At 55.7% G+C, this 24,475-nt stretch overlaps 9 protein-coding genes across 9 annotated transcripts; 5 read left to right on the plus strand and 4 right to left on the minus strand.

Moving 5' to 3' along the window:
- Positions 1 to 1,684: 1,684 nt before the first annotated feature.
- On the plus strand, positions 1,685 to 2,276 carry DICSQDRAFT_167991 (uncharacterized protein; the record flags this gene model as incomplete). Its single annotated transcript, XM_007363602.1, has 2 exons — positions 1,685 to 1,771; positions 1,827 to 2,276. The coding sequence occupies 2 exons, from the start codon at positions 1,685 to 1,687 to the stop codon at positions 2,274 to 2,276; spliced, it is 537 nt and encodes a 178-aa protein (XP_007363664.1).
- An 833-nt stretch (positions 2,277 to 3,109) lies between these two features.
- Positions 3,110 to 5,863, minus strand: DICSQDRAFT_134532 (uncharacterized protein). The gene is made up of 6 exons (XM_007363603.1): positions 5,583 to 5,863; positions 5,449 to 5,522; positions 5,367 to 5,390; positions 4,896 to 5,301; positions 4,233 to 4,833; positions 3,110 to 4,073 (listed from the first exon to the last, which is right to left on the minus strand). Exons 1-6 carry the CDS (start codon positions 5,772 to 5,774, stop codon positions 3,838 to 3,840), a joined length of 1,533 nt encoding a protein of 510 aa, XP_007363665.1. The 5' UTR covers positions 5,775 to 5,863; the 3' UTR covers positions 3,110 to 3,837.
- A 205-nt stretch (positions 5,864 to 6,068) lies between these two features.
- Positions 6,069 to 8,073, plus strand: DICSQDRAFT_82496 (uncharacterized protein). Its single transcript, XM_007363604.1, has 4 exons — positions 6,069 to 6,626; positions 6,710 to 6,827; positions 6,881 to 7,794; positions 7,857 to 8,073. Exons 1-4 carry the CDS (start codon positions 6,126 to 6,128, stop codon positions 8,016 to 8,018), a joined length of 1,695 nt encoding a protein of 564 aa, XP_007363666.1. The 5' UTR covers positions 6,069 to 6,125; the 3' UTR covers positions 8,019 to 8,073.
- Positions 8,074 to 9,963: 1,890 nt separating this feature from the next.
- On the minus strand, positions 9,964 to 10,685 carry DICSQDRAFT_145407 (uncharacterized protein; the record flags this gene model as incomplete). Its single annotated transcript, XM_007363605.1, has 3 exons — positions 9,964 to 10,153; positions 10,216 to 10,427; positions 10,488 to 10,685. 3 exons carry the CDS (start codon positions 10,683 to 10,685, stop codon positions 9,964 to 9,966), a joined length of 600 nt encoding a protein of 199 aa, XP_007363667.1.
- A 1,174-nt stretch (positions 10,686 to 11,859) lies between these two features.
- On the plus strand, positions 11,860 to 15,636 carry DICSQDRAFT_167995 (uncharacterized protein; the record flags this gene model as incomplete). The annotated part of the gene is made up of 10 exons (XM_007363606.1): positions 11,860 to 12,816; positions 12,888 to 13,217; positions 13,312 to 13,604; positions 13,656 to 13,897; positions 13,957 to 13,987; positions 14,041 to 14,333; positions 14,396 to 14,520; positions 14,574 to 14,588; positions 14,639 to 15,471; positions 15,528 to 15,636. 10 exons carry the CDS (start codon positions 11,860 to 11,862, stop codon positions 15,634 to 15,636), a joined length of 3,228 nt encoding a protein of 1,075 aa, XP_007363668.1.
- Positions 15,637 to 16,326: 690 nt separating this feature from the next.
- On the plus strand, positions 16,327 to 17,605 carry DICSQDRAFT_167996 (Aldo/keto reductase; the record flags this gene model as incomplete). Its single annotated transcript, XM_007363607.1, has 7 exons — positions 16,327 to 16,357; positions 16,414 to 16,518; positions 16,582 to 16,730; positions 16,804 to 16,916; positions 16,985 to 17,066; positions 17,138 to 17,411; positions 17,481 to 17,605. The coding sequence occupies 7 exons, from the start codon at positions 16,327 to 16,329 to the stop codon at positions 17,603 to 17,605; spliced, it is 879 nt and encodes a 292-aa protein (XP_007363669.1).
- A 347-nt stretch (positions 17,606 to 17,952) lies between these two features.
- DICSQDRAFT_82508 (Aldo/keto reductase) lies at positions 17,953 to 19,457 on the plus strand. Its single transcript, XM_007363608.1, has 7 exons — positions 17,953 to 18,050; positions 18,119 to 18,223; positions 18,286 to 18,434; positions 18,504 to 18,616; positions 18,681 to 18,762; positions 18,845 to 19,118; positions 19,191 to 19,457. The coding sequence occupies exons 1-7, from the start codon at positions 18,020 to 18,022 to the stop codon at positions 19,346 to 19,348; spliced, it is 912 nt and encodes a 303-aa protein (XP_007363670.1). The 5' UTR covers positions 17,953 to 18,019; the 3' UTR covers positions 19,349 to 19,457.
- A 929-nt stretch (positions 19,458 to 20,386) lies between these two features.
- Positions 20,387 to 20,983, minus strand: DICSQDRAFT_167998 (uncharacterized protein; the record flags this gene model as incomplete). The annotated part of the gene is made up of 2 exons (XM_007363609.1): positions 20,387 to 20,842; positions 20,897 to 20,983. 2 exons carry the CDS (start codon positions 20,981 to 20,983, stop codon positions 20,387 to 20,389), a joined length of 543 nt encoding a protein of 180 aa, XP_007363671.1.
- A 2,109-nt stretch (positions 20,984 to 23,092) lies between these two features.
- DICSQDRAFT_54607 (uncharacterized protein) lies at positions 23,093 to 23,518 on the minus strand (the record flags this gene model as incomplete). Its single annotated transcript, XM_007363610.1, has 1 exon — positions 23,093 to 23,518. A coding segment is annotated over one exon (426 nt), but the record flags the coding sequence as incomplete, so codon positions are not given.
- Between the last annotated feature and the right edge of the window lie 957 nt (positions 23,519 to 24,475).

Here is a 24,475-nt window from a genome sequence, read left to right on the forward strand (position 1 = left end):
TCCGATTAGCGCCCGTGAGGATTGACCGCGACCGTGTTGTCCAGAAGAAATCACATTGAATGGCAGGGGCACCAACTAATGGAAGGGATGAGCTCTCAATATTGAATTATGTATGAGCAGAAAAGGAGCTCTCTGGACAAACACAGTATTTTCTCGCCTGCAGCTATCAGCTTATAGTCACAAATTCCTGTGGTGCCAAGCAGATTGCCCTGTCACAGGCGCAAAACCCAATGCAAAGCTATCCCTTGGGGGCAATTCACTCACGAGTTCTATCCTCAACACATCTACTGCAATTCATGTCAAAGTGAGGGGTTCTACTACCAGTTCTACAGCTTGCAAGGCGACCGGACTGCTCATCACAGCGCTTGATCATGGAGCCTGGACATGTAAGCGCGCAAGCTATCTCATCTACGCGGGCTCGGGAATTTGAAATAGGGGGGAGGTAGGACCTCTCTATCAAATTGCCACAGACGTCTGGGTGACCGCGGTGGTGGGGTGCGGGTGTAACACCCATACGTCTGGGTACGAGACCAGCGCTCTGGCAAACATCGAGCAATTTCCGACATTAGGGGAGGTCAGAGTGCGCGATTCTGAAGCGATTCTCCAAGCAATTCTGAGGCGATTCTTGATATCTGAATCGTGTCGAAATCGCGGCCTACTCTGACCACCCCATACCGAAGGAAGATTCTGGGAACGATTATGGTCGCGATTCTGGGGAGGATTTTGGGGGAGGCAGAATCGCGGACAGCAGAATCGCGATTCTGGAGGGCAGAAGCTCCTCCGGAGGAGCTTCTGCGATTCTGCGCGATTCTGCCAAAATCGCGATTCTGAGAACAAAATCACCTCCAGAATCGTCCTCCAGAATCGTCCCAGAATTGCCCCGTAATCGTGCACTCTGACCACCCCTATTACTAGTATCGGTGCTTCCACAGGCGCTTGGTCCGATCCCGAGGACACCCCTCATTCGCATCACCAATTACAGACATGCTACCATTGGTACCGCCGAATTAGCAGCATCTGGCTAGGCCAGTGTTGCAGTCCGCTGCCAGGATGTGGGCTTACCTTCAGCTTCACCGAATATTGGTTTCTATACAGTGATTGGGAGTCCGCTACCAATCTGATGCGATACGGGACATATCAGCTTCTTTCGCGTGCTTCCAAGCAATCCGGCCTACATCATGTTGAAATGACAGCTCTCCCGTCCCCCAAGACGCTCCTTGTAAGTTTTGTAGTTCATTCCTCTGATATGCGTCTGACGTTACTTCTAAGTTCCATCTAGCTATGAGCACAGGTAATCGATTACGACGCTACCCATTCAATTGTCTCGTCATCCAGACGTCCCAGTCGATCTACCGCACGTCATTCTTCGTGCCACTCTACATACAGCCCATGGGCTTTGTCAGATATTCCTTGGGCTTCGCAATACAATCAAAGACAGATGAAGGCGAGAGAGACGGTAGACGAAAGACATAACCGTGGAGCCATCCATTTCACCGACTCCGTCGGCGACAGCTGTTGCAGCTTGTCAATAGAGAATGGACAATCAAACAACTGTAGCGCATATACAACACCTCGATGTAGCATTGGCCTGGGAGTATGTAAATATCGTCCGGGACCGCGGTGGTAGACCAGTGCCCAACTAGTCAGCACTGCAGTACTCCAAGTCAATCCTAACATTCGCGCCATGAAGTTTACTCTTGCCGCCGCCTTCATCTCCACCGTCTTCCTCAGCGTCACCGCTCTTCCCGCAGCCGAGGCGGCCCGTCTCCAAGTGCGTGTAACAGTACATCCCATTTTGATTCTAACACGCTCATGACTGAATCTAGCGTCGCACATGTGACTACCCTACCGTACCTCTCCTCCGTGCTTTCGATCCTTCGCTTACGGACCACTTCTATACCACGAACACCGTTGAGATGAACAACGCGGTGACCCAGGGTTATGACCAAGAGGGCAATGCGGCCACAGTTCATCCAGACCAAACCCCGATCACCGTCCCGCTCTACCGCCTCTACAGCCCCTCCATCACGGATCACTTCTACACCACCTCGGCCAGCGAGCGCGACAACGCCGCCCAGAACGGTTACACCATCGAGGGCATCACCGCTTATGTGTACGAGACACAGCTGTGCGGTACGGTGCCGCTGTACAGGCTGTTCGACCCCTCGGGCGGGGACCACTTCTACACGACCAGCGCGGCTGAGAGGGACAATGCGGTCAACAGCTTGTATTACGCTTATGAGGGTATTGCGGCCTATGTTAACCCCCAGCCCTGATGTGAGTTGTGCTGCTGCAGGCTTCCACGTCTTGCTTTGACCAAACACGGTTGCCCCTTCCAGCCCGTGACCAACTTGTCTTAGAGCTGTGTAAATCTATACCCGCAGTGTTAGCATATTGGACTATTCGATGATAGTATAGTCGATCGGATACAGCGCGCTGCTGACGAGTTGTTAAGGAGTGCTGCTTGGTGATAGGCAAAAGGAGGCGTATCGCATGACTCATTATAGGAGCTACTGGCATCCCAGTGGAGACCCTAAACGATATTGGATAAGTCGACGACTAAGTTACCGGCGTTGAAACGGGGATCAGCAAAGGCCGTACAAGTAGTACCAATTAAGCTTAGCTTTCTTCCTCACAGATCAGCCTTTCTAGTACTGCGCTTTCTAGGTGCATGTTCAAATCGATCCTGGGTTGTTCCTTCAGATAGCGCGCCTAAGCCTCCATGAAAGTTGTGCTTCCGCATTTAAGATGTCGGTCCGAAGTGGCGATGGGAAGCATCCTGATCGCGACGAGGGATTAGTACAGGAGTCACGCGTCAGACATTCAGCTGACACAGAGTCGACGTACCTGCTAGCGGTTCTCGGGGTTACCGTGATGGAGGGAAGGAGGTACGCACCCATAACAGCATGTCGTATGGCCGTGCCACGTTGACACGGCGAGGAGTCTAAGCAAACCGAATTCGTGTTTGAGAGTGTCGACGAATAGGCAAGGACCGGAGATTGAGCCGGTGGCCAACCAAGACGGCTTGAATGGTGTTGGAATACTGGAAAAGATGCTTCTAGAAGCCGGAGAACACTGCGTGTATCGTTTGCGTAGAAATCCACGGGAGGATCAATTGAATACACCTAGGCTTCATGAACCTCGAAATGATACAGAAACCGCCTGACTAATCATACAAACGACAAGACACCGCGCTTTCCCCCTGGACCGGGATCTCTGAACCTGTTCGTCCGCCCTACGCCTGCTTGGACTTTCACAAAGGTGGACACACGTGGGTGATGGACTGAACGGGATAGCCGGATATCCATCCATCTCGGGGCTTGAGGCTTTCGGAGACCTGGACGAGAACGAACGGGTCGCAAGAACGCGGGACAGAAGGAGAGCAGCATTCCCTCCAGAGCGGTGGGATGCAGCGGCATTTGTGGGGGGAGAAGAACCTTGAAAGTTCCGAGCCGAAGCGAATTACTGATACCGAGACCGAGGCACGCGATGTGCACCTGGGAACCACCACGCCAGAAGATGCGACAACGCGACAACATTCGAATCCCGGTGGTGACACGTCTCCTGGACGCCAGCCCCGGACAGACCAAGTTGCCATCGATGTCCCTTCCGGTAGACACCTCAACACAACAGCCCAAACCAGGTGCACGACAGATCTCCAAAGATTGTCTCCCGTGCGGCAAGATTCGCACGAAGAGGCAAAGAAACTGAATCGATACTGGGGCAAGACACCATGACCACCTCATGGTAGATGTCTCTTCTCTTCTTCGTCTATCGGCGCACGCGTTTCTGAGTTCGGTGCATCTAGCGTGCATGCGTGCGTGCGCCGATGGACTCTCAAAGCTCCATAGGATGGACGGCGCTACCGTGCGCGTCCTTGAGCGCGTCGCCCGTCATCTGCCCGATCTTCATGAAAGCGTCCAAGAGCGCGGGCACGACGAACGGCTGCTTGCACTCCCTCGTGGTGTCCTTCACCATCGTCTCGAGCTCCGCACGCCGCACACGCTCCGCTCGGAGCAGCGCGTCCTGGACCCTGCAGTTTTGTTGCTCGCGGCCTAATTCCTCACGTAAAGCTGTTGTATTGAGATTGAGTTGAGGATGTCGAGATTACGTTGTGAGCGTCGGGCGGCGGTTGTGGACGCGCATATATGCGGCGATCATGAGAACGCACATAAGTAGGTGGAGGTTAGGCAACACGTCACCATCCAGACATGAAGATAATCAGTACGTACCAGCAATTTCGTCCTCGAGTGCACGAACGCGCTGTTCTGACACATACGGATTGCTGCCCTCTTTCGGCGGTACCGGCTGCCCTGCCCGCCGCAACTCCAACTCCAAGTCACTTTCTTGGGCTTGGAGTGCCGAGATCTGCCGGCGGACGTCCCATAGTTCCCTTGTGGCAGCGTGCACGGCAGGTCCCCGCGGAGGAGCAGAGGGCGTCGTAGAATGCGGTCTCGAGCCAGAAGCACCGATGCTAGCAGGCCTACTGGCGAGCACGCTGGATGGAGACGCGAGTGACGTGAACGCGTTCGTGGCAGCAGGCATGGAAAGCTGGGTGCCCAGCGAGCTGATCGAAGAAGGGGTAAAAACAGCCGGGGTCGCCTGCGCGTTGGACATTGGAACCGGACTCGCTCCGGACACATGAAGGCTCGGCTTGGCCGGCAGGCCATTGTTCTGCGCAGATAAGAATGCCTGTGCGCTGGAACTCTTCACGCCCGCTTTCTCGAGCAGCGCCTGCAGATTAGAGAATTGTGGCTGCGTAGACGGAGCTGCGGTGGGGCGTGGAGGCAAAGACAAATCAGGTGGAGGGGCAGGTTCCATCTTGACGGTGGTCTGTCCAAGATTTGTCATCAAATGAGACGCGAGGCGACAGGGTGGCTGGGTGTCAGACTCACGGGCGTAGATTGACCTCGCTGCAGAAGTGACTGCAAGGCGGAGGACTGGCTCAACTGAGCAAGGGCCTGCTGAGTCACATCGATCACACTGTTAGATGACGTGTCACTGCCGTTCGCAAAGGGGGGCGTGCGCGCGCCCATATAGTGCATATCAACGTCTCTTACGCTGTGGTCAGCGTAGTAGCTGGACGAGCCAGCGCTGTAGCCGGAAGGCTCAATACCAGCAATACGTTGGGACAACGGTGTGACGCCCTTCCGAGCCTGGGATATAGTGGTGGGATACTTGGGTGCCTTTCCGAAAGGTTTGACATCTTGAATTTGGTGGTTACCGAAGCCGAAGGCTGGTTTGTTGTGTGGCTTTGGTTTGTATGGCTTATGTGCGAGGGACGTGGTATGCATCACGCCACTGAGAGCAACACAGTCAGAACACATTACGGCGTAAACTGACCTTTAGCAGAAGTACCGACGTACTCTTCGTTCAGAGATATGTATCGACTAGGCAAGGCAATGAGGGACGGTGCGTGGGAATGCAACGAGGGGACTACAAGCTTACATGGAGCGATCCATCAACGAGGCCGCCTCAGCCTTAGCCTTCATGAAAGCGTTCTGGATCATACGATGTATGTCCTGATGAGGAGAAATATTTTCAGCACAAACGGTGAGCCGATGCGTGCGATGTCTACGCACGCTGTCCCTGTCAACATGCCAGACACATAGCATAAAGCCAGATTTCTCAATGGGCTTTTGCTCATGAGGCACTGGGAAGCCGAAGACTTCAAGGTCATCGATCAGACCTTTGGTATAGTCCGCAGCCTGATCCTCTCGCAACAAGAGACGAGCTCGTTCCCCGACGTATTGCACACGGACGACGAGCTTCATGCGCAAGTGAAATGTCGCTTTGAAAATCAGTTAAGCCTAGGGTGCAAGGTGAGACGATGAGACGAAAGTTGGAGAAACGCGTAAGCGAAGAGTGAGGCACAAAGGGAGAAACAGAAACCGAAAGTGGGTAAGCGCTGTCCTGGCTCGTGTACATTGACCGCTAGCGCACGTGACCCGCTGTATCCGAATAGCCACGAGCGCGTCGCTCGGCCAGACGCGTCTGCGGCAGAGTGTCTTACCTTCTACCGCGTCTCGCTCCCTCTAGCCGTCCTAATGGCCGATATCTCCTCAGCACTGCAGCATGCGGTCTCAGAATCCACAGAATACGAGATAGTAAAGTCTCACTTAGCTATGCTTCTTCTGTCTTACCCCCCTCCTTTCATCTATGTCCACGATCCGGATAACGTCCGACTAACCACGGCCGCCATCCGTTCGACTCTGTCCCACCTCGTGTCGGAAGCCACAGACGTACCGAACCTCAAGTACGCCTGTGTGGACGCCGTGGCATGTTTCTCTCCGAGGATCCTCTTTGATACTGCGCTCAACGCGCTCGCAGGCTGGACACCTGACTGGCGAGATGGCGCGCAGAACTGGGAAGGGCCTGCTGGCGCCGAGACTAGAAGGTACAACGAGAACTTCGACGCCTTTGTCCATGGGCTGCAAGCTATCTCCTCGGGCGTGTCTGCGTCCACGTCGTCAACGAGCGGGATGGGTGGTGAGGGGAAGAGCAAGGCGAGGGCGGAGGAGCGTGCCCCGGCTGGCGAGAGGATGGTTTTGATTGTTGAGCGCGCGGAGCGTCTTAAAGACAATCTGCCTGACCTGGTCGTTCCTCTCACCAGATTGGCCGAGATGGTGAGTATCGCTGACTATTCGGGTGCCTGGAGTGATCTGGAGTGGTTATATTCCTTGTATGGATATTGACGCCTCGCGCCTAGTCTCAGGTGGAGATCACGACCATCTTCGTCTCTGAAGTACAATGGCAAAACATTCGGCCCTCACTGCGCGCGTCGCCAGAACCCTACTACATTGACGTCCCGCGTCTCTCGAAGCAAGGTGAGCCGTACACAGCGTGTGAGCACATGCACGGAACCTCACATTCTCCTCAGCTACCATTGACCTGTTGGCATCCTCCTTCCCACCGGCTATCCCAGAATCCTCGACCTCGCGCGCAACACACGTGGCTGCGTACCACCCTTCGCTCAAGCCACTCTACGCGCACTTCCTCGCGTCGGTCTACAGTATCTGCGGCCCATTCACTCACGACCCCCTCGAGCTCAGCTACATCGCCGCAGCGCGCTGGCCAGGCTTCGTCCAGCCCATCCTCGACGCGCATCGTCAGCAGCTCCAAGAAGACGCGGAAAGCGCGACTGCCGCCGACGCCGACGATCCGGATGCCGAAGGCGACCTCGAAGACCCGCACGAGATCCCGCCCGTCGACGAGGACGCGCGCATCCGTCTCCTCCGCCTCTTCACCCCCTCACTCACTGCCGCTCTCGACACCCTCTACCCCCGGCTCACCAACGCGGCACACTGGGCGCGCGTGCACGCTCCGCCCCCCGACCTCCTCACCATCCACCTCGGACATGCCCCAGAGGCACTCGTCGCACAAGCAGCTGCAAACGCCGCAAGCATAAGCGCAAGCGCCCCAGGGCTGACGGAAGCCGGTATCGACGCGCTCCCGCGCATGGCCAAGTTCGTGCTCGTCGCGGCCTTCGTCGCGAGCACGAACCCCGCGCGGAGCGATCTGCGCATGTTCGGCCGCGGGCTGGACGAGCGCGCGAAGCGGCGCAGGCGCAAGGCGGGGACCCCGCGGAAGCCGAAGCCGGGCACGACGGGCACGGCGGTGAAGCTGCCGCAGAGGCTGCTGGGGCCGCTGGCGTTCCCGCTGGACCGGATGATCGCGATATTGGGCGTGCTGCTCGAGGAGAACGACGCAGATACGCGGCCGGTTGCGCCCCAGTATACGTTGCCGGGGGAGTATACGGAGATGGAGATCGCGAGGGTGGCGGTGTATGCAAACGTATGTCCTTTTCGTTCTCTCGTGGAGGTGGCGGCAGAGGTTGATCATCTTGATTTGGACAGATCGCGGAGCTGGCGAGTATGCGGCTACTTGTGCGGATATCCCCCGTTGATAGTCTAGACCGCACGCCTACATTCAAGTGTGGCATTGGGTACGACCTCGCCACAAAACTTGCTCGCAGCATAGGAATCATGCTGAACGATTTAGTATACGAGGCGTTGTAACGACAGCTATCAGAAGCTCACCTCGTTGAATGCGAACTGCGGCGTCTGAGATTGACTTCATGAATGTATATTGCTCTACGATCATACGCCCATGAACAGAATGACAATTGCGGCGTGTCGAGGCGCTACTGGGGCGTACTACGGTGGCGCATCTCGGGTTGCATAATGAGGCGGCCCTTCTTCAACGATTCTCTCCACTGACCCTGTCCGTCTTGTCTTATACCCCCTCGCGTTATAAAAGACACGACCGTGGTGGTAGCTACAAGTAAAGACAACCTACCACTGCTCACTTTCGATTGCGTTCACCCCGCTCTCCCATGGCTTCTGTTTCATCATCCCGCTCTTCTCCTATTGGAAAGCTGCCAGTGGATGTCTTCGACTCGATATTATCTATCTTAAACGAAGAAGATAGAGACACGCTGAAGAATTGCTCTTCGGTGACGAAACAATGGCACGATCGTTGTGTCCGAATCATCTTCTCATCCCTTGACATCAACAACAAGAATACGAACGCGTTTCCCGCCTTCCAGACCTGGCTCAGCATCAACGTCGACGCTGCGGCCGTGGTCAAGACCCTCAGAATTTGGAAACTTCCGGTTGAGATAGACGTTGACCAGCTGGCGTCTGTTCTGGCGCCATTAGCTGGTCTACAAAACCTGACGTTGCAATTTATCCGGGAACCGCAGTCTCAGATAAAATCTTCCTCTCCACTCTCCATCCAAGGTCCTAGGAGCCGGTCGCTCAATACCCTAGAGCTTCTCTTGCCTTCCGAAGCAAACAGGTCTATGCTGGCTGCGCTCACAGTCATTTGCCTGTTTGATACAATCAATACGGTCGGCATGCAGGGGTTCAGTTCATTAAAACCGGATCTCAGGTCTACGGAAGGCCTTACCAAGGTTCACCAGCTCAGACTACAGTACTTGCCTCAAGCATGTGCTTCTGAAGAAATGAACATGTTCAGCGGAATTATGACTTCGGCACACCTACGCAGCCTATATCTAGAATGCCACAGTCCATCGTCTTGGGACGGATTGCGCATCCTCAGTCAGACATTTGTTAACCTCAAATTTGTTGACTTGGACCTGGTGCAACTGAAGAACTGTGTCAAAGGTATGTCTCAACTGCAATTGACTTTGCCATTTTCAGTCAACTCACCTTAGGTTGCAGACGTTGACTGGACGACGTTATGGAAAGCTCTTTCCTCATGTGCGCAGCTGCAACGACTTCGTATAAATCCGCCGTCCCTTGTGGATGCCTTAGTCACTGCGCCCTCTAAACTGTTCCAAACGTCATTGACCTCAGGCGGCTGTTGGGAGGTACTCCGGGAGCTTGTAATCGGACCAGGATATAGCCCGAGAGCCGAAAGCCTCCCAAACCGTATTAAGAGGATGCTTTGGGACTTACCAGGCATCGTTCGTCATGACTTGCGTGGGCCTTTCCCGAACCTGGATACCGTGACCGTGGAAGTGCCACTCAGCGCCCCTATGCAGAAACGTGATGAGAATGGCAGATCCAACGGTCTTGCGGCTCCAACAGTTGTCTCTTCTGAGCAAGTGAAGTCGGCGATTGTGAGGGCGTTACCATCGCTCCAAGAGGAGGGATTGTTGCGTATCACGGTAATAGGGCGGACATAGTGGACACGTCGAGACTTTTCGTAGGGCACTGTCAATCTGCCTGGCGAGACTATACATGTACTCAACAAAGGTCCATATGATGATATATCATTCTATTGTACTTCAGGCAAAATTAGTACGGTCTCGTTAAGCATATGGGATGCATACCAACAGACTGAAGATGTCCATCACCAACTGTATCTTCAATAGACTAGTCACGTTGTCCAACTCATACCTACTGGTGTTCTTGGGATCCGCCGCTCACAGCCCTCTGCAATAGCATGTCGTATACTACCTCGTAAAAGTGACAGCAGAAGGTATCCCCTTCTCTGTTACTGCTGTCCAGCAGCAGCTCTTCCGGCAGCAGCGTCGTGATCGCGATGCTTCAACTCCTCCTTTGCCGCTTCCATCTCGCCCTCTCTAGGAAACGACGAAAACCAGTCCTTGACTTTGTCAATGGGAGCCTCGAGCAGCCCGACAAGAGTCTCTGCTGGAGGTTTGTTCGGGATTGAGGGATGCCCTCTGTAACGCACGACGCATCAGTGCATCTCGTCAGATGGCTTGACGGCAAGGGTAGGACCCACCTTGTAGGTACGAGCTTCTTGGTCTTTTTGAAGCTCTGCGCAGCCTCCTTGCTCGACTCCTTGCTGATGACGGCCTCGAGCGCGGGGAGGTCCTTGATCTCCTCGTCGTCGTTGTGGTGGTGCAGCCGAGCCATCATGGTCTCGATGAGCTTATGATATTCCTCGGCTCCAGGCTGCAGAGACTCTAGCTTGTAGAGGTCCTGCTTCACTTGCTACGATTCGTGCGGCTCGTTAGAGGAGCTATCTGACGAACGAAGACGTAGACTGCGTACCGTGTGCTCTTCGCGGTCGTGGTCCGCGAGCTGCTTGCCCTTCTCGCCGAGGTGCTGCTCCATCAGAGGGTAAACCACAATCTCCTCTCCTACGGCGTGCCGCGCAATCTCCCATGTGAGCTGGCGCGTCCATCGGGCCTGCGCCTCGACGTCGCCGCGTTCCCGAGCGCGCTTGTACTGGTCGTGGTACTCGTACATCTGCATAGCCCGTCGGAGGTCAACACGGAGTCTGGCACGATGATGTGCGTCATGCTCACCTCCTCATGGTCCTCTTTGATCGATTCGAACAACGTCGACATGGTCCTAGAGTAAAGGAAGGAAGAATAATTGAGCAAGAGCCTTGCGGTGCGTGTTGTGGTTCGTGTCGTTGTGCGCAGGGCAAGCATGTGGACGAGACTGAGGCTTTTGAGCACAGTACTGTGAGGTTATAGAGCATCCAGGACGGTAGAGGCTCCAATGGCCCAGCCAATGGGGACATGGGGATAGGTTGTCGACGCGGCTATGACGTCGTTGGGAGTAAGTAAGTTTGGTGAAGTCGCGATCGAGATCTCATCGGGAAGCTACCGCTGTCCGAGTTTGGAAGCCAATCAACCACTGCCCGACACTCCACACTGTACTTTCGTTCTCGGACTCTCACGTCTGGAAGCAGTCCATGACCTAGCTCAATCGTCGGAGTATGTTAGGTGGTAGGACGTCAAAACATCGTTACGCCCATCCCCATGCTCTGAAAATATTCCGGCATGTCTACAGGTAGCAGTGGAAGAGGTCTCAGACAATCCTTAACCAGAGCTTCTATCTGGCTGTTCTGATCCCTTGAACCTCGGAGTACATCGCTTACAATGATTGACTGCTCCCACCCCACGGCCCATCTGCCCTTGGGAAGGAGGGGAACGCGGTACCATTACGGCAAAGTACTGTGAAGGACACGTCTTCCCGCTTCCTCGTCACATCTACATGCTTCGTCCTGCTTGCAGGCCTTTTTGCGCCATGGAGCGCTTCCACAGACTGCGTCTTGGAGCCTTGCAAATCATGCAATTCATCGATGGTCGGAAGGATCAAGGCCTCGGACTTCGATCTTGTACTCGGCAAATGTGCGGTACAGTCTCCTACAGAACTCCACGTGCACTAGTGTAGTACCATGGCACCCTCTGTCAGCTAGCTAGAGGTTTCTGTATCGTTAGAGGGATGGGGGTAGCGTATGCGTATGCTGAGGGAAAGACCCCGGTCGTCATGCGTCTAACCTCAGTTTGAGCGCATCCGGGGAAGGCGCCCAATATCCGAACAGAACGTGCCTCGAGCATCATCTTCCAGTCGTGCTGCACATCGCCGACCACGACGAGCCCCCGTTCCAGAGCTCGTCGGAACCATCACCATGCCCCCACCTCGCAGCGCCGCTCCCTCAGAGACCCCCACCCGATATACACGCACGTCGACGCGTTCAACGGCGGCCGGTTCGTCGTCCACGGGGATCATCAAGCCGCGTTCGTACTCGACCGCATCCCTCGCCAGCAACGTCAGCGGGGTCACCACCATCGTACCCGACCGACGGAGTGTGAACGGCTCCCCCAAGGATGCCAGCGCGGCCCCCCGCTCGCCAAATGCGACTCCAGTCCCCCCGTCCCAGGCTGCCCAGCCCCCGAGTCTGGCGAGGAGACTGAGCTCGGCCGCTGCGAAGGCCCCACGCAGAATCTCGATGCCTACCCCTCCCACGTCGTTCCTCGACCCTAGTCTATCTACCTCTAGTGTGTCGTCGTCGCTGAGCAAGTCCACCACGACCCCGTCGCGTCAGAACAGCGTGCCGATGCCGCGCAAGGGCCCCTCCGCCCCCTCAGTCGCCGTCTCGCGTCGCAGCAGCGTGCGCTCGTCCGCCGTCTCCCTCTACACGTCCGAGTCGGACACGCAGGTGAACCCCAAGGTCCCTGCGACGCCCCGCACGCGTGCCATGTCCACGCCGTTCGCGCAGCCGAACGGGAAGTCGCCCGCCAAGTCCCCGGTGCGGTCCCCTGGGCTTGCAGCGAGCAAGGGCTCTCTGTCCCCGTCCGAGGACACGAAGACCACGGCTACGCTGGTGACCCCGAAGAACACGCCCTCGAAGCCGTCGCCGAAGGTCACGCCGAGCAAGGCTGCGACGCCCGGCAAGGCGAGCACCCCCGGGAGGACCGTCAGGAACAGCCCGAGCGTCGCCGCTCGCAACCGGCAGTCGGTCGGGAGCATGGAGTCGCCCTCGATCATGCTCACGTCCGAAGACGAGCCGTTCTGGGAGGGGGACGGGGACGACATGACGCTGGAGATGATCACGGACGTGAACGACGGCGAGGTGGACGAGGACGTACGTGTTCCTACCTCTTCTCGCGCACCCTCCCCGTGTGCCCTCTCACTCACTCACGCGTCCGTCGCTAGATGCAAAATGCGCTCGACGGCGTCAACGGCCTGCACATGCGCAAGCTCCTGCACTACAAGCGGCTGCTCGAGCGCGCGCAGGCGTCGTCGGCGGCGCAGCTGCACGCGCTGCAGGCCGAGGTGCGCATGTTGCGCGAACGCGAGCGGCAGCGGGAGGCGGGCGGCGCTGTGGTCGACCCGAGCGACGACAGCTACTGCGTGTGCGGGGGGAAGAAGCAGAAGGGGTACTGGAGCGGGTACCGGGGCAGCGAGGACGACGGGATCGGGGGCGAGGTCGACCTCGCGACGGTCCTGAGGGGAGACGGGAGCGGGGGGTTCAACGAGATCGAGGTGCGGAGGGTCGTGCGGGCGTTGAGCAGGGACGACCGTATGCGATTGTGAGTGCCTCGCTGTCCTTCTGGAGAGGAGATGCTCGTGCTCACAGCACGCTAGAATCGCGATCATCTTGGACTCGTGTATGCCCGGGGACATCCGCCTGCAGATTCTTCTGCTGGAGAAGTACGCGAAGTCGACGTTCGACATCGTTGGGAACCTCGCGCCCGACCTTGCGCTCAAGGTGTTCAGGTACCTCACCGTCAGGGAGCTGCTCGCCGTCGAGCCCGTGTCCAAGAAGTGGCAGGAGGTGGTGCACCTGCCTGCGCTTTGGCGATATCATTGCCTGCGCATCACCGCCATGGATCCTATTCCCCTCAAGCCGCCTGCAAAGCCGGAAGGATGGTGCGTGCATGTTTGTTACTCGTTGTCGTCTTCTCACTGCATTCGGTTCAGGGAGCCCCTGTATCGCTCGCTTCATCACCGCGAGTCCAACTTCCGCAATGGTCTCGCGCAGAGCGTCCGCTTCCTTAATGGCCACACCAACTACTGCACGACGTTGTTGCTGCGGGGCAAGCGTCTCATCAGCGGCTCTTACGACGAGACGATCCGGTTCTGGGACATCGAGACCGGCGAGATGAAGAAGTGCCTGCAGGTCAAGAAGCCTGTCAGTTGCGTCGACTTCCTTGCCGACGAGGGTACGTTATGCAGCATATCTGGTGACTCTCTAAGCACATACTCATTAGGCGGTCTGCAGAGGTCTTCGTCGTCGGCTTCCACGACGTTGGGTACGTATCTCGCAACGTACCTCGCGTATACGCTGCTCATCGAGGCGCTCTAGACGCGTCCACCTCTTCTCTTCACTCACTTTCACCCCTCTCCAGCAGCTCGCCGGCCACCTCAACGGCATCCGCGCCGTCGCGCTCTCGTCGAAGAACCTCGTCTCCGCCGGGGCCGATAAGGCGCTCGTGTGCTGGGACTGGCGCGCGGGCACGAAGATCGTGCGGTTCGGCCAGCAGACGACGGTCAATATTGGTGTGCAGATTATCGGTTCTGGTGGGTCCCGCGGGGAGGACGAGGGCGAAAGGGTCGTCAGCGTGACTATCGATGGGATCGTCCGTGTGTTTTCGATCAGTGAGTCGATTACATTCGATGCAGTGAGTGTACCGGGATTTCTGACGGCGTATGGTTTGTAGAGAGGAGAGAAATGGTCTCGCAGTTCAAGTTGAGCGAGCTGGGCGGTGGGGACCTTGTTCTCAACGCCAAGTTGGCGCAAGTCGGTCGTGCCCCGGACAACATGCTCCAGTACGTCACTTTCAACGTCAGACTTTGTATAGAAGCTGATGTCGAATTTCTAGATGGTTTGCCGCGAAGGGTACTCAAATGACGGTACGTGCAGAGCAACGTCGAACTATTTCAATGCCTGACGAGAGCTATAGTGTGCGACGAAGTCCGTCATCCTCCACCTTCAATGGACGGAGGAAGACGAGAGCCCCACCACGTCTGCGGCTCAAGACCCGACGCGACCCACTACGCCCCTCACTCCAGGCGCGCTCAGCCCGGGGGCCGCTCCGCGCTTGCGTACTATATCCTCCCTTTCGCGCTCGACCTCCTCGATCTCTACGCCTCAGCGGCGCGGCTCTCTGATGGGCGCAAAGAGTCCTCTCGGGACGCCTGCAAGCGCCAGCGCGAAGGGCCGCCTCTCGCTCAACATCTCCAACGGGCCCATGACGCCTGTGTCCATGATAGGCTCTCCTCGCACCGGCACACCTGTCTCTGCCTTCGGACAGTCGCCCTTCGCACTCCGTTTCGGGCGTGCGGCTGTTTTGACTGCCCCTCCGAAGCTAGTCGCCGTCGTGGAGACCCCCGACGTCGCGATCGGCGCAGTCGACCCCCGCAAGAGGCGCGTCGTCACCGCCACCCGGTTCAGTACTCGCGCAGGAGCGACACGTACGCTGTACATGTCTCAGCACCGCGACAAGGAGGAGGTTGCGAAGGAGGAAGAGGAGGACAGCGAGGAAAGTGACGGGCAGAAATCGGATGGTCCGCGCACGCCGTCGCCTGAGGTGGACTTCGACACGGATATCCTCCCTGTTACTGGCGCCTGGGGCGCGCTCGCGAATGCCGGTGCCGCGTCTGCTATGGGTGTGAAGGGCGTGCTTGGGCAGCTGCCAAAGAAGTTCGAGGGGTTGGCGACTCCGGAGAAGAACCCCATGTCGATGCAGCTGAGCCATGAGGAGGTCGTTGTTGGATGTGCTGACGGGACGATCTAGTGCGTTCCCTCTCTTGCTCTCTCTATGTGAATGTGTTTCTGATCCCATCTCCTAGCGTGATGAGCTTCGTTGGCTACGATTACCAGAAGCAGAAGGAGCGGCAGCCGAGTGAGGAGTGGACCTCTCTCACCGAAGAGGAGCTACCCAATGCAGGCGACTTTTAACGATATGTTTGGTTCCTGGATCGCGACCTCTGGCCTCAGACCACAACCCTATTCTTTTTCGGATATTGCAGACTATCTTCGTCCACTCATCTCTCCGACTTGACGACTTTCCCGTTCAGCTTTCGCTTCCAGGACCCGTCGCTTTGCCGAAACAGCACTTAACAATCGAAAACCATCATCACAGAAATCCGTCCGTATTGTATTCCAGTGTCGTCCCCCGTCAGCTCGTCAATCGTACACACGTTCGCTTTGATTATGTTCCATTGCAGTACCTTAGCATCTCCTAGTCCCTTCAAATTCTCCAGGTTGTTTAGATGTCATGGAACCGAGGCTACGTACCTTGGTCAGTATTAGTCTCTTTCACGGATGCGTGCACGTGTTGGTGTTGGTGAAGTGCACTTCTTCGATGGAGAATTAGTTGATCCACCATTGAGGACTTGTTTCGACGGCCGCATGCTCACTGACATCTGATGAGAAATCGACGGGCCGGGATTAGGCTTCCGCTATAAGCTGGAGGGGACTGTCGTCATCGAAGCATGCCACGACCTCCCACAAGCACGCTATGATTGACACCGTCTGACTGGTGCGCTCTCACATGGCAGGTCGCTGACTATAGACTGCCCTATTCCACTATGAATGTCTTCTCCCCCCTTCTCTTCCTGCTTAACTATCTGAATATCAAGGATCGCGATGCCTTGGGCCCGTATCCAGTTGAATGACGGTAAGTCGTGCGACCTGCCGGGAGATCAGATGCTAACAACGCATGGGTCAATGCAGGAACCAGCATTCCCACTCTCGCATACGGTACGGGACGTCTGAAGAACGGGGATAGTGTTGTTGGCTGGGTCAAGCAGGCAATCACTGCAGGATTCGTCCACCTCGGTGAGCAACACCAGCGCAGACACGTGCACAGCAGTACGGACTCGGGGAAGTAATCCCGTTCAGACGTTGCGCAGGCTTACGCGAACGAAGAGGAGACTGGTAAGGCTATCAGCGAGAGCGGCGTGCCGCGGGAGAGCCTCTATATCACGACGAAGTTCTCGGGGAGAGACAACCTGACCATCCTGGAGGCTGCCCAGCAGAGCATCAAGAAGGTAAGAGCACTGTTCAAGCGCCAAGCTCAGGCAGTTTGTGGAGACTGTTGCTCACTGGGACGTTTTTGATAAGCTGGGTGTCGATCATGTTGACTTGTATCTCATCCACCACCCTCGGTTTGCTACGCCAGATATTCCAACTGCCTGGGCACAGCTGGAGAAGCTCAAGGCAGATGGTCTGACTAAGTGCGTTCGCGGCCATCCCTCGTGCACCGCACTCCTGAACCGTAAGTCGATCAACTTACTTTCCACAGGAGCCTTGGCGTCAGCAACTTCAACGAGGAAGAGCTGCAAGCCATCTTAGACGTTGCGAAGGTCAAGCCAGTAGCCAATCAAGTGCGTCGTCACCACCCATTCTCTCAGTAATGGACCCGATACGCTCACAATGTGCTCTTACGAATCTCTAGATTATGGTGCACCCGTACAACCTGGCAGCTCAGCTCCCAGTAATCGAGTTCGGGAACAAGCATGGCATTGTGACCGAGGGTTACAGCCCACTCCAGTCGCTTAGGAGCACCCCCGGTGGCCCCGTCGACAAACCAGTGAACGATATCGCCGCGAGGCTGAGCGCGACGCCAGAGCAAGTCCTGCTCGCGTGGGCCAAGTCCAAGAACATCGTCGTGATCACATCTAGCAGGGACCACGGGCGTGTGGTCTCCTTCCTCGGTGCTGGGGACCTCGGTCAGTGCTCGTGTCGCGTCGTGCATTTCATGCATTTCTTACATTATATGGTGTATGGTGACTTTGTAGAGCTCACTGCGGAGGACATTGCTGCGATCGACGAGGCGGGGAACAAGGGCGCACTCTGGTCTCGGGCATGTTCCAAGGCTGGAACGGTGCTGCCATGGGAAGAAGGAAAGTTATACGACGCGTGATCACCGCTGTCGGACTCGCTATTAGAGTGGTAGCTACGACATTTCTGAACAATATGGAAGAATGTTACGAGACTTGGATCAGTATGGCCGTGCTTATTGGCCAGTCGCTAGTACTAAGGCGACACTAGTAGTATCACTCTGAGATCCTTATTCAACTTGAATATGCTCGCAGCAGCGTTATCGAGGGAGTCTGTCAGGTGACCGTGTAAGTAGACGCGATAAGTAAGCGGCCGAGAGGGGAGTGCCTGGGGAGCATCGCACGGCAACTCGACATCGTTCATGCGCATGGCGTCCATGGCGCAATGCCCTTCTCCCACCGCCATATATATCTTTTCCGTTTTCGCAAGCCGCTGCCCCGTGCACGTCTGCTCCTAGCTTCCCTGCGTCCGCGTTGACCCCGCACCACCACTTGCAATGCCTTGGGACCTCATCAAGCTCAACGACGGTCAGTGCAGTACTCGCTTGCGCCGTGGGACGATTTAGTTGACGCATAGCTCCGTATCGGATGGACAGGAACTAGCATTCCCAGTATTGCGTACGGGACGTGGACGCTGGGGAACGGCGACAGTACGACCGAATGGGTTGACCAAGCCATCTCTGTAGGCTTCAGCCACGTTGGTGTGTACCTGCACATAATCAGAGAGGGCCAAGTCTTGATTCGACTGCTTCTGTGTCCTCAGACACCGCCCAGGCATACGGGAATGAGCAAGAAGCAGGAAAGGCTATCCGTGAGAGCGGCCTCGCGCGCGAGGACATATACGTTACCACCAAGTTCTCCGGAAGAGACGGCCTCAGCATCGAGGACTCTATCCAAAACAGCTTGAAGAACGTGCGCACACCATGCTTTGACTTATAGCGGTGCAGATCGTTGCTCACGCGACTGACTCTCCCATACTAGCTGGGAATCAAGTATGTGGACTTGTACCTGATACATCATCCCCGCCTCGCCACCCCGGATATCCCGACGGCATGGGCGAAGTTGGAGCAGCTCCAGAAGGACGGTCTCGCAAAGTAAGCTCTACCACTATCCGCCCCTTCTTTTGCTGTACCCTTGTTCACGCCCGCACGTCTGTAGGAGCATTGGCGTCAGCAACTTCGGTATACCTGAGCTCACAATCCTCCTCAACTCTGCCAAGATCAAGCCCGTCGCGAACCAGGTGCGTCCCATCCCCCCGCTCTTCCGCCTTTCCCTCCCACGCCCGTTACTGACATCGACCACCCGGACGTCACCCGCGGCAGATCCTCTTTCACCCTTACGTTCTCGACCGGCAGCTGCCCATCGTCGAGTTCGGCAACGCCCACGGCATCGTCAGCGAAGGCTACTCGACGCTCATCCCGCTCACGCACCAGCCGGGCGGGCCGGTCGACGCGCCGGTGAACGCGATCGCGAAGCGCCTCAACGCGAAGCCGGAGCAGGTTCTGCTCGCTTGGGCGAAGGCCAAGGGCGTCGTCGTCGTGACGTCGAGCACGAAGAAGGAGCGGCTGGAGGGATACTTGGCCGCTGGGGACCTCCGTGAGCGCTGAGTTTTTCTAGGGTGAAGTCGAAGGGAGGCTGACCGGTCACCGCTTCTGGGAACGCGCATAGCTCTCACCGTGGAGGACATAGAGAGCATTGACGAGGCCGGGAAGAAGGGGGCGAAGGGGCTGGCCGTGCGCACGTTCGTGCGCCGCGCTGCGGTTGTCGCGCTTGCTGCTGCTGTCGGGTTCGGGGTCGCTTCGTTTCTGGGCATCGACATCTTGTGAAGCCGATCACACCTTCCTGGAGACTCTGACATTCCCATTCGTCGAGTATTTCGCTTAGTGTAAGCTTGAATATGTAGCAATGAAAATGTCAGATTATGGAGCCTGTCTCACGAGCCAGTCTATGCCTTGAACAGAATAACTCGATGGGAAGGATCAAATTGCATGCGACTTTATGTCTTCACTGGAAGCACCAGTCTACCGAGGTAAAGTCATCAACCTTGACATCGTCGACAACCTCCAACGACTCTGTGTTTCAAGACTGTATGGCTGACTGAGTTTCCTTCGAGGTGCTCTATCTGAAGTACATTTCCCTAGCGCGATGCCTCGCATTGACTTATGATCTAGACCCCGATGAGCTCAGCGACAGGAAAACTTGATATACTCATGTCGGTGGCCCGTTACAACCTGCTGACAAGAGGAGAGAGAGGCGCCAGTATGGTTCGAGAGTAGGTCCGAGTTGATCAGACTCGGGGTTGCCCAATCGACGGGACGACCCATAGAGACACATAATGGGGAGAGAGTGAAGAATGATGTGTGGTGCTGACTAGAAATCTTTTCAGAGGCCGACTGTCAACAATATCACGACACGCTGTTCCAGCGGGGAATCAACGCCTTATGAGAGGGAAAAGGTTCGCTCGAGGGGCTCGATTAAACGCTGAGCAGAAAACGTACATAACCTGGGTTTACATACGGGAATCTGGGGGCTAAGGAGTGTGAAATGTGCTCGTGATAGGACACAGGTCGGGATTCGGGGGAGGGGGGCTCTGTAGGACCGACATACAGTAAAGACAGGCTACGGTGGGCGACAGAAACGAGTTAGGGGAAGGGGAGGGAGATAGTCGGGCAATAGCGTGGTGAGTTCGAATGAGGTAGCGAGCCCCCAGCATTACAGATGGGAACAGCAAGCAACGCTTTGCAGCACCCCTCCGGAGGCTGATCGTTCGCTAGGTGCATTTCTTTGCTACCTGGCGTTGAATCGACCGAAGAAGCCCACATCTCATTAGAGTACGACGTATGGTTCAGCAGCAAAAACTCACTTCAGGCCAGAGGGTTAACATAGGCTGCGATCCCCTCATAAGTGTATCCCAGGTAGTTAACGGCATTGTCCTTCTCGATCTCGCTGGTCGTGTAGAAGTGGTCGGGGGCCGCGTAGCTGTACATCCTATACAGCGGTACGGTACCGCACAACTGCGTCTCGTACACGTAAGCGGCGATGCCCTCCTCGTTGTACCCGCCGATCTGGACATCGCCGTCGCGCTCGCTGGCCGAGGTAGTGTAGAGGTGGTCCTCCCTGGAAGGGCTCCAGAGGCGGTAGAGCGGAACTGTGATCGGGGTCTGGTAGGGATGAACAAACGCCGCGATGCCCTCTGCATAGTAGGACCCTTCGGTCACCGAATTGTACATCTCAGTGGCGTTGGTCGTGTAGAAGTGGTCCGTAGTGGAGGGGCTGTAGGCACGGAGGAGAGGAACGGTAGGAAAGTCGCAAGTGCTACGCTGTTTGTATGCATTAGGGTGATGGGACTGAATGGAGTGCACTGCTGCACGTACTTGGAGACGGGCCACCTCAGGCTCAGGAAGAGCGGTGACACTTAGCAAGACGGTGGAGATGAAGGCGGCGGCTAAAGTGAACTTCATGGTAACTGTTAAGAACGACTGAGAGGGATGAAGTGAGAGTATTGAGTATACTGGTCTGTCTCGGAAGCCAAAGGCGAGGCTTATATAGCTTCCTGGCAAGACCTGGGCAGATGCTACGCCAGGAGTTGCGGATGTGCCAAAGAGCTTCGGCCGGTATTTGTTTGTCCATTCCTCATCGACGCTACATCCGATGTCATCGCCACAGAAGCTAGTCTCTCTATCGTATGTTTGTCCTCAGCCGAGGCCATCGGCGAACTATTTGACCTACTTTCAATGTCAGGCTGTCGTCAGTCGTCATGCTATGAAGCTGAAAGAACCACTTGGAGCCATTATGTTTGGATGAGAGGAGAGCTTACATGAGGAGGACCGAAGTTGAATGTGGGACGATGGGACACTGTCGGTGGGTGCGTCGCTCTCGATTAACCACGCTCATTGCTGAATGAAAGTTGGAGCTGACTTTAAACACATAACAGGGATGACGTGGGGAACCTGCGAGGGTTGACACGTTGACATCTTCTGACGCTAGGGCTGTCATTTCAGTGTTCGTCGACCGGATGGCTTGGTAGAATGCGAGGCAGACTGATATGCCCGGTGGCGCAACGTGGAGTCAGCATTGATTGGGCAATTCCAACGTAGACGAACGCACGCAGTTCGGAGCGTCCACAGATGAAGGAACTATACCATATCAATATCGGGTTGAAGGATCAAACCATTCAGCATCAAGATATTACAGTGGTAGAGGTAAACATGACACTCAAGGCAGAGCGGGACAGGGTAATAGACGACGGAAGCAGAGAATGGTAGAAGGGCAAGAGAAAACTATGTTCAGAGGCTGATAGACCGCAGGTAGGAGAGAACAAGGACGCGGTCTGCAGAGAGGTTGACAGGGCATAGGAACGTAGCCTAGACTACAACGACGGTTATAACCCGAAGGGCAATCTCCGGACAGGCACGGTAGGCATGATCACGTGCCAGTGGAGGAGGAAAGGGAGGTTTTAAACCATCATGGCCCGACCCCCCTTCGGCTTATGACCGTCATTGTAGGTTACTCGAGGAACAGAGTAATACACTGATTATGTCAGTTAATCGTGATAGCAAGTTCATGCCTGAACAAAGTAACTCAATGGTCGGAAGGATTCGATTACATGCAACTTATGTCTTCATTGAAAGCACTAGTCTACCGAGGTAAAGTCATCAATCATGACATCGTCAACACCCTCTAATAAGTCTGTCTTCCAAAACTGTGTGGCTGACTGAAGCTCCTTCGTAGCACGACGGGCACCGCCTCGAATCGTTCTTTGTGAAAGGGTTGTAGAATTTCTGGGCAAGGACAACTTTCCCATTGCCGACCCTTCAGCGCCCTTTGGCGCGTCTCGGCAAAGGGACAAGTTAGGATCGTCCCGAAAACAGACCTTCGTTCCACGCGAAGGGATTCTGAGCGCTGCCCGTCGTGTAGCCCGAGCGCCGCGATGGCCAAAATTGGGGAGAGACGCTCTATCCTGAAATGCTTTTCCCTAGGGCGATGCTCGCATCAACTTTGGATCTAGACCGTGATGACTTCAGCGACTGGCAAGCTCGATATGCTGATGTCGATGATTACTGAAACACGCTAACAAGAGGAGTGAGTGGTGTTGAGAAGAAGAGAGACTGACTGTTAACAATATTACGACGCGCTGTCCCAGAGGGTAGGTGACGCCTCATGAGAGAGAAGAGATTCGCTCGATTGGCCGCCGAGCGCAAAGCGTACATGGTCTGAGTTTTGATTTATATACGGGAACCTGGGGGCTAAGGAATGTGAGATGTGCTCGCGATTGAACACAGGTCGGGATTCGGGAGGGCTCCGCAGGACCGACATACAGTAATGACAGGCTACGGTGGGGGATAGAGACGGGGGAGGGGAGCGGGGAAGATATTCGGGCAAAAGCACGGTCACTTCGACTGAGGTAGGGCGCCCCTAGCGTTACAAATGAAAACGGCAACCCTTCACGTAGCCTGATCGTTTGCTACGGCGCATTTCTTTGGCAGGTAGAATGGAAGGAAATGGACCTAAGGAATCCGGATCTCGTTAGAGTGCGATGTATGGTTTGGCAGCAAACACTCACATCAGGGCTAAAGGTTGACATAGGCCGCGATCCCCTCGTCACGGTATCTCAGGTTGGTGACGGCATTGTCCTTCTCCGTCGCGTTCGTCGTGTAGAAGTGGTCCGTGACCGACGGGCTGTACATCCTATATAGCGGCACCGTACCGAACGCCTGCGTCTCGTACACGTAAGCGACGATTCCCTCGTCACGGTATCTCAGGTTGTTGACGGCATTGTCCTTTTCCGTCGCGTTCGTCGTGTAGAAGTGGTCCGTAACCGAAGGGCTGTAGAGGCGGTAGAGCGGTATGGTAATCGGGGTCTGGTCGGAATGAACCGTCGCTGCGTTGTTTTCTTGACGGTAGCCCAGGTTAGTCACCGCATTCTTCATCTCAGTGGCGTTAGTGGTGTAGAAGTGGTCCATAGCGGAGGGGCTGTAAGCACGGAGGAGAGGAAGGGCAGGAAAGCCAGCAGTGGTGCGACGCTAGTTCGTGTGCATCAGTCTGATAGGACTGAATGGGGTGTACTGCTGCACGTACCTTAAGGTGGAGACGGGCCGCCTCAGGCTCAGCAAGAGCGGTGACACTGAGGAGGACGGTGGAGATGAAGGTGGCGGTGAGAGTGAACTTCATGGTGACGGTTGAGAACGATTCAGAGGGCTGTAGTGAGAGTATTGAGTGTACTGGTCTGCGTCAGAAGCCAAAGGCGACGCTCATATAGCTTCCTGGCAAGACCTGTACAGATGCTGCGCCAAGACTCCGGTCTGTGAGTGGTCCCCGGCGTGAGCGGTTCCTCCGAAGCTCGTCTCTCCATCGAACCTTTGTCTCAAGCCTAGAACGTCTGTGAATTTGTTGACCTACTTCATATGTCAAGCTGTGGTCAGTCGTCCAACTACGAAGCTGGAAGAATCACTTGAATCATTAGATTGTAGGAGAGTAGAACTTACCTGAGGAGGACCGGAGTTGGTTGTGGGACTATGGGACTGTCCATGGATGCGTCGTTCTCGGTTCACCACGCCCATTACTGATTTGAAGTTGGAGCTGGCATTGGACGCATGACAGGGAAGACGTGGGGAGTCTGCGAGGGTTGACATGTTGACATTTTCCCGCGCCAGGGCTGTAATTTCGGTGTTCATCGACCTGATGAGCAGCTTCGGTGCGATCCAATTTGGAGTGCCCTCCGATGAATGAACTACATATACCATATTGGGATGAAGGATCAAACCACTGAGCTTGAAGATATCACTTTGATAGATGTACACATGATAATCAAGGCGGAGCGGGACAAGATGATAGACGACGGAAGCAGAGAAGGGCAGAAGGGATACAGAAAAACATGTTCAGAGGCTGAAGCCTGATAGGGCAGGGCAACACAAGGGCGCGGTCAGAGGTCGATAGGGCATAAGAGCAGAATA

Source organism: Dichomitus squalens, assembly GCF_000275845.1.
Source record: "Dichomitus squalens LYAD-421 SS1 unplaced genomic scaffold DICSQscaffold_6, whole genome shotgun sequence".
Lineage (NCBI taxonomy): Eukaryota > Fungi > Basidiomycota > Agaricomycetes > Polyporales > Polyporaceae > Dichomitus > Dichomitus squalens.

Bases quoted from the DNA above. Each gene is read 5' to 3' on its own strand.
- DICSQDRAFT_82508 (XM_007363608.1), top strand. From the start codon at position 18,020: ATGCCTTGGGACCTCATCAAGCTCAACGACG. The intron at 18,617-18,680 runs GTAAGCTCTACC...GCACGTCTGTAG, and splicing joins CAGAAGGACGGTCTCGCAAA to GAGCATTGGCGTCAGCAACT. The intron at 18,763-18,844 runs GTGCGTCCCATC...CACCCGCGGCAG, and splicing joins TCAAGCCCGTCGCGAACCAG to ATCCTCTTTCACCCTTACGT.
- DICSQDRAFT_82496 (XM_007363604.1), top strand. From the start codon at position 6,126: ATGCTTCTTCTGTCTTACCCCCCTCCTTTCATCTATGTCCACGATCCG. The intron at 6,627-6,709 runs GTGAGTATCGCT...CCTCGCGCCTAG, and splicing joins TCACCAGATTGGCCGAGATG to TCTCAGGTGGAGATCACGAC. The intron at 7,795-7,856 runs GTATGTCCTTTT...TGATTTGGACAG, and splicing joins GGGTGGCGGTGTATGCAAAC to ATCGCGGAGCTGGCGAGTAT.
- DICSQDRAFT_134532 (XM_007363603.1), bottom strand. From the start codon at position 5,774: ATGAAGCTCGTCGTCCGTGTGCAATACGTCGGGGAACGAGCTCGTCTC. The intron at 5,302-5,366 runs GTACGTCGGTAC...TGTTGCTCTCAG, and splicing joins TACATATCTCTGAACGAAGA to TGGCGTGATGCATACCACGT. The intron at 4,074-4,232 runs GTACGTACTGAT...TCAATACAACAG, and splicing joins ACTCGAGGACGAAATTGCTG to CTTTACGTGAGGAATTAGGC.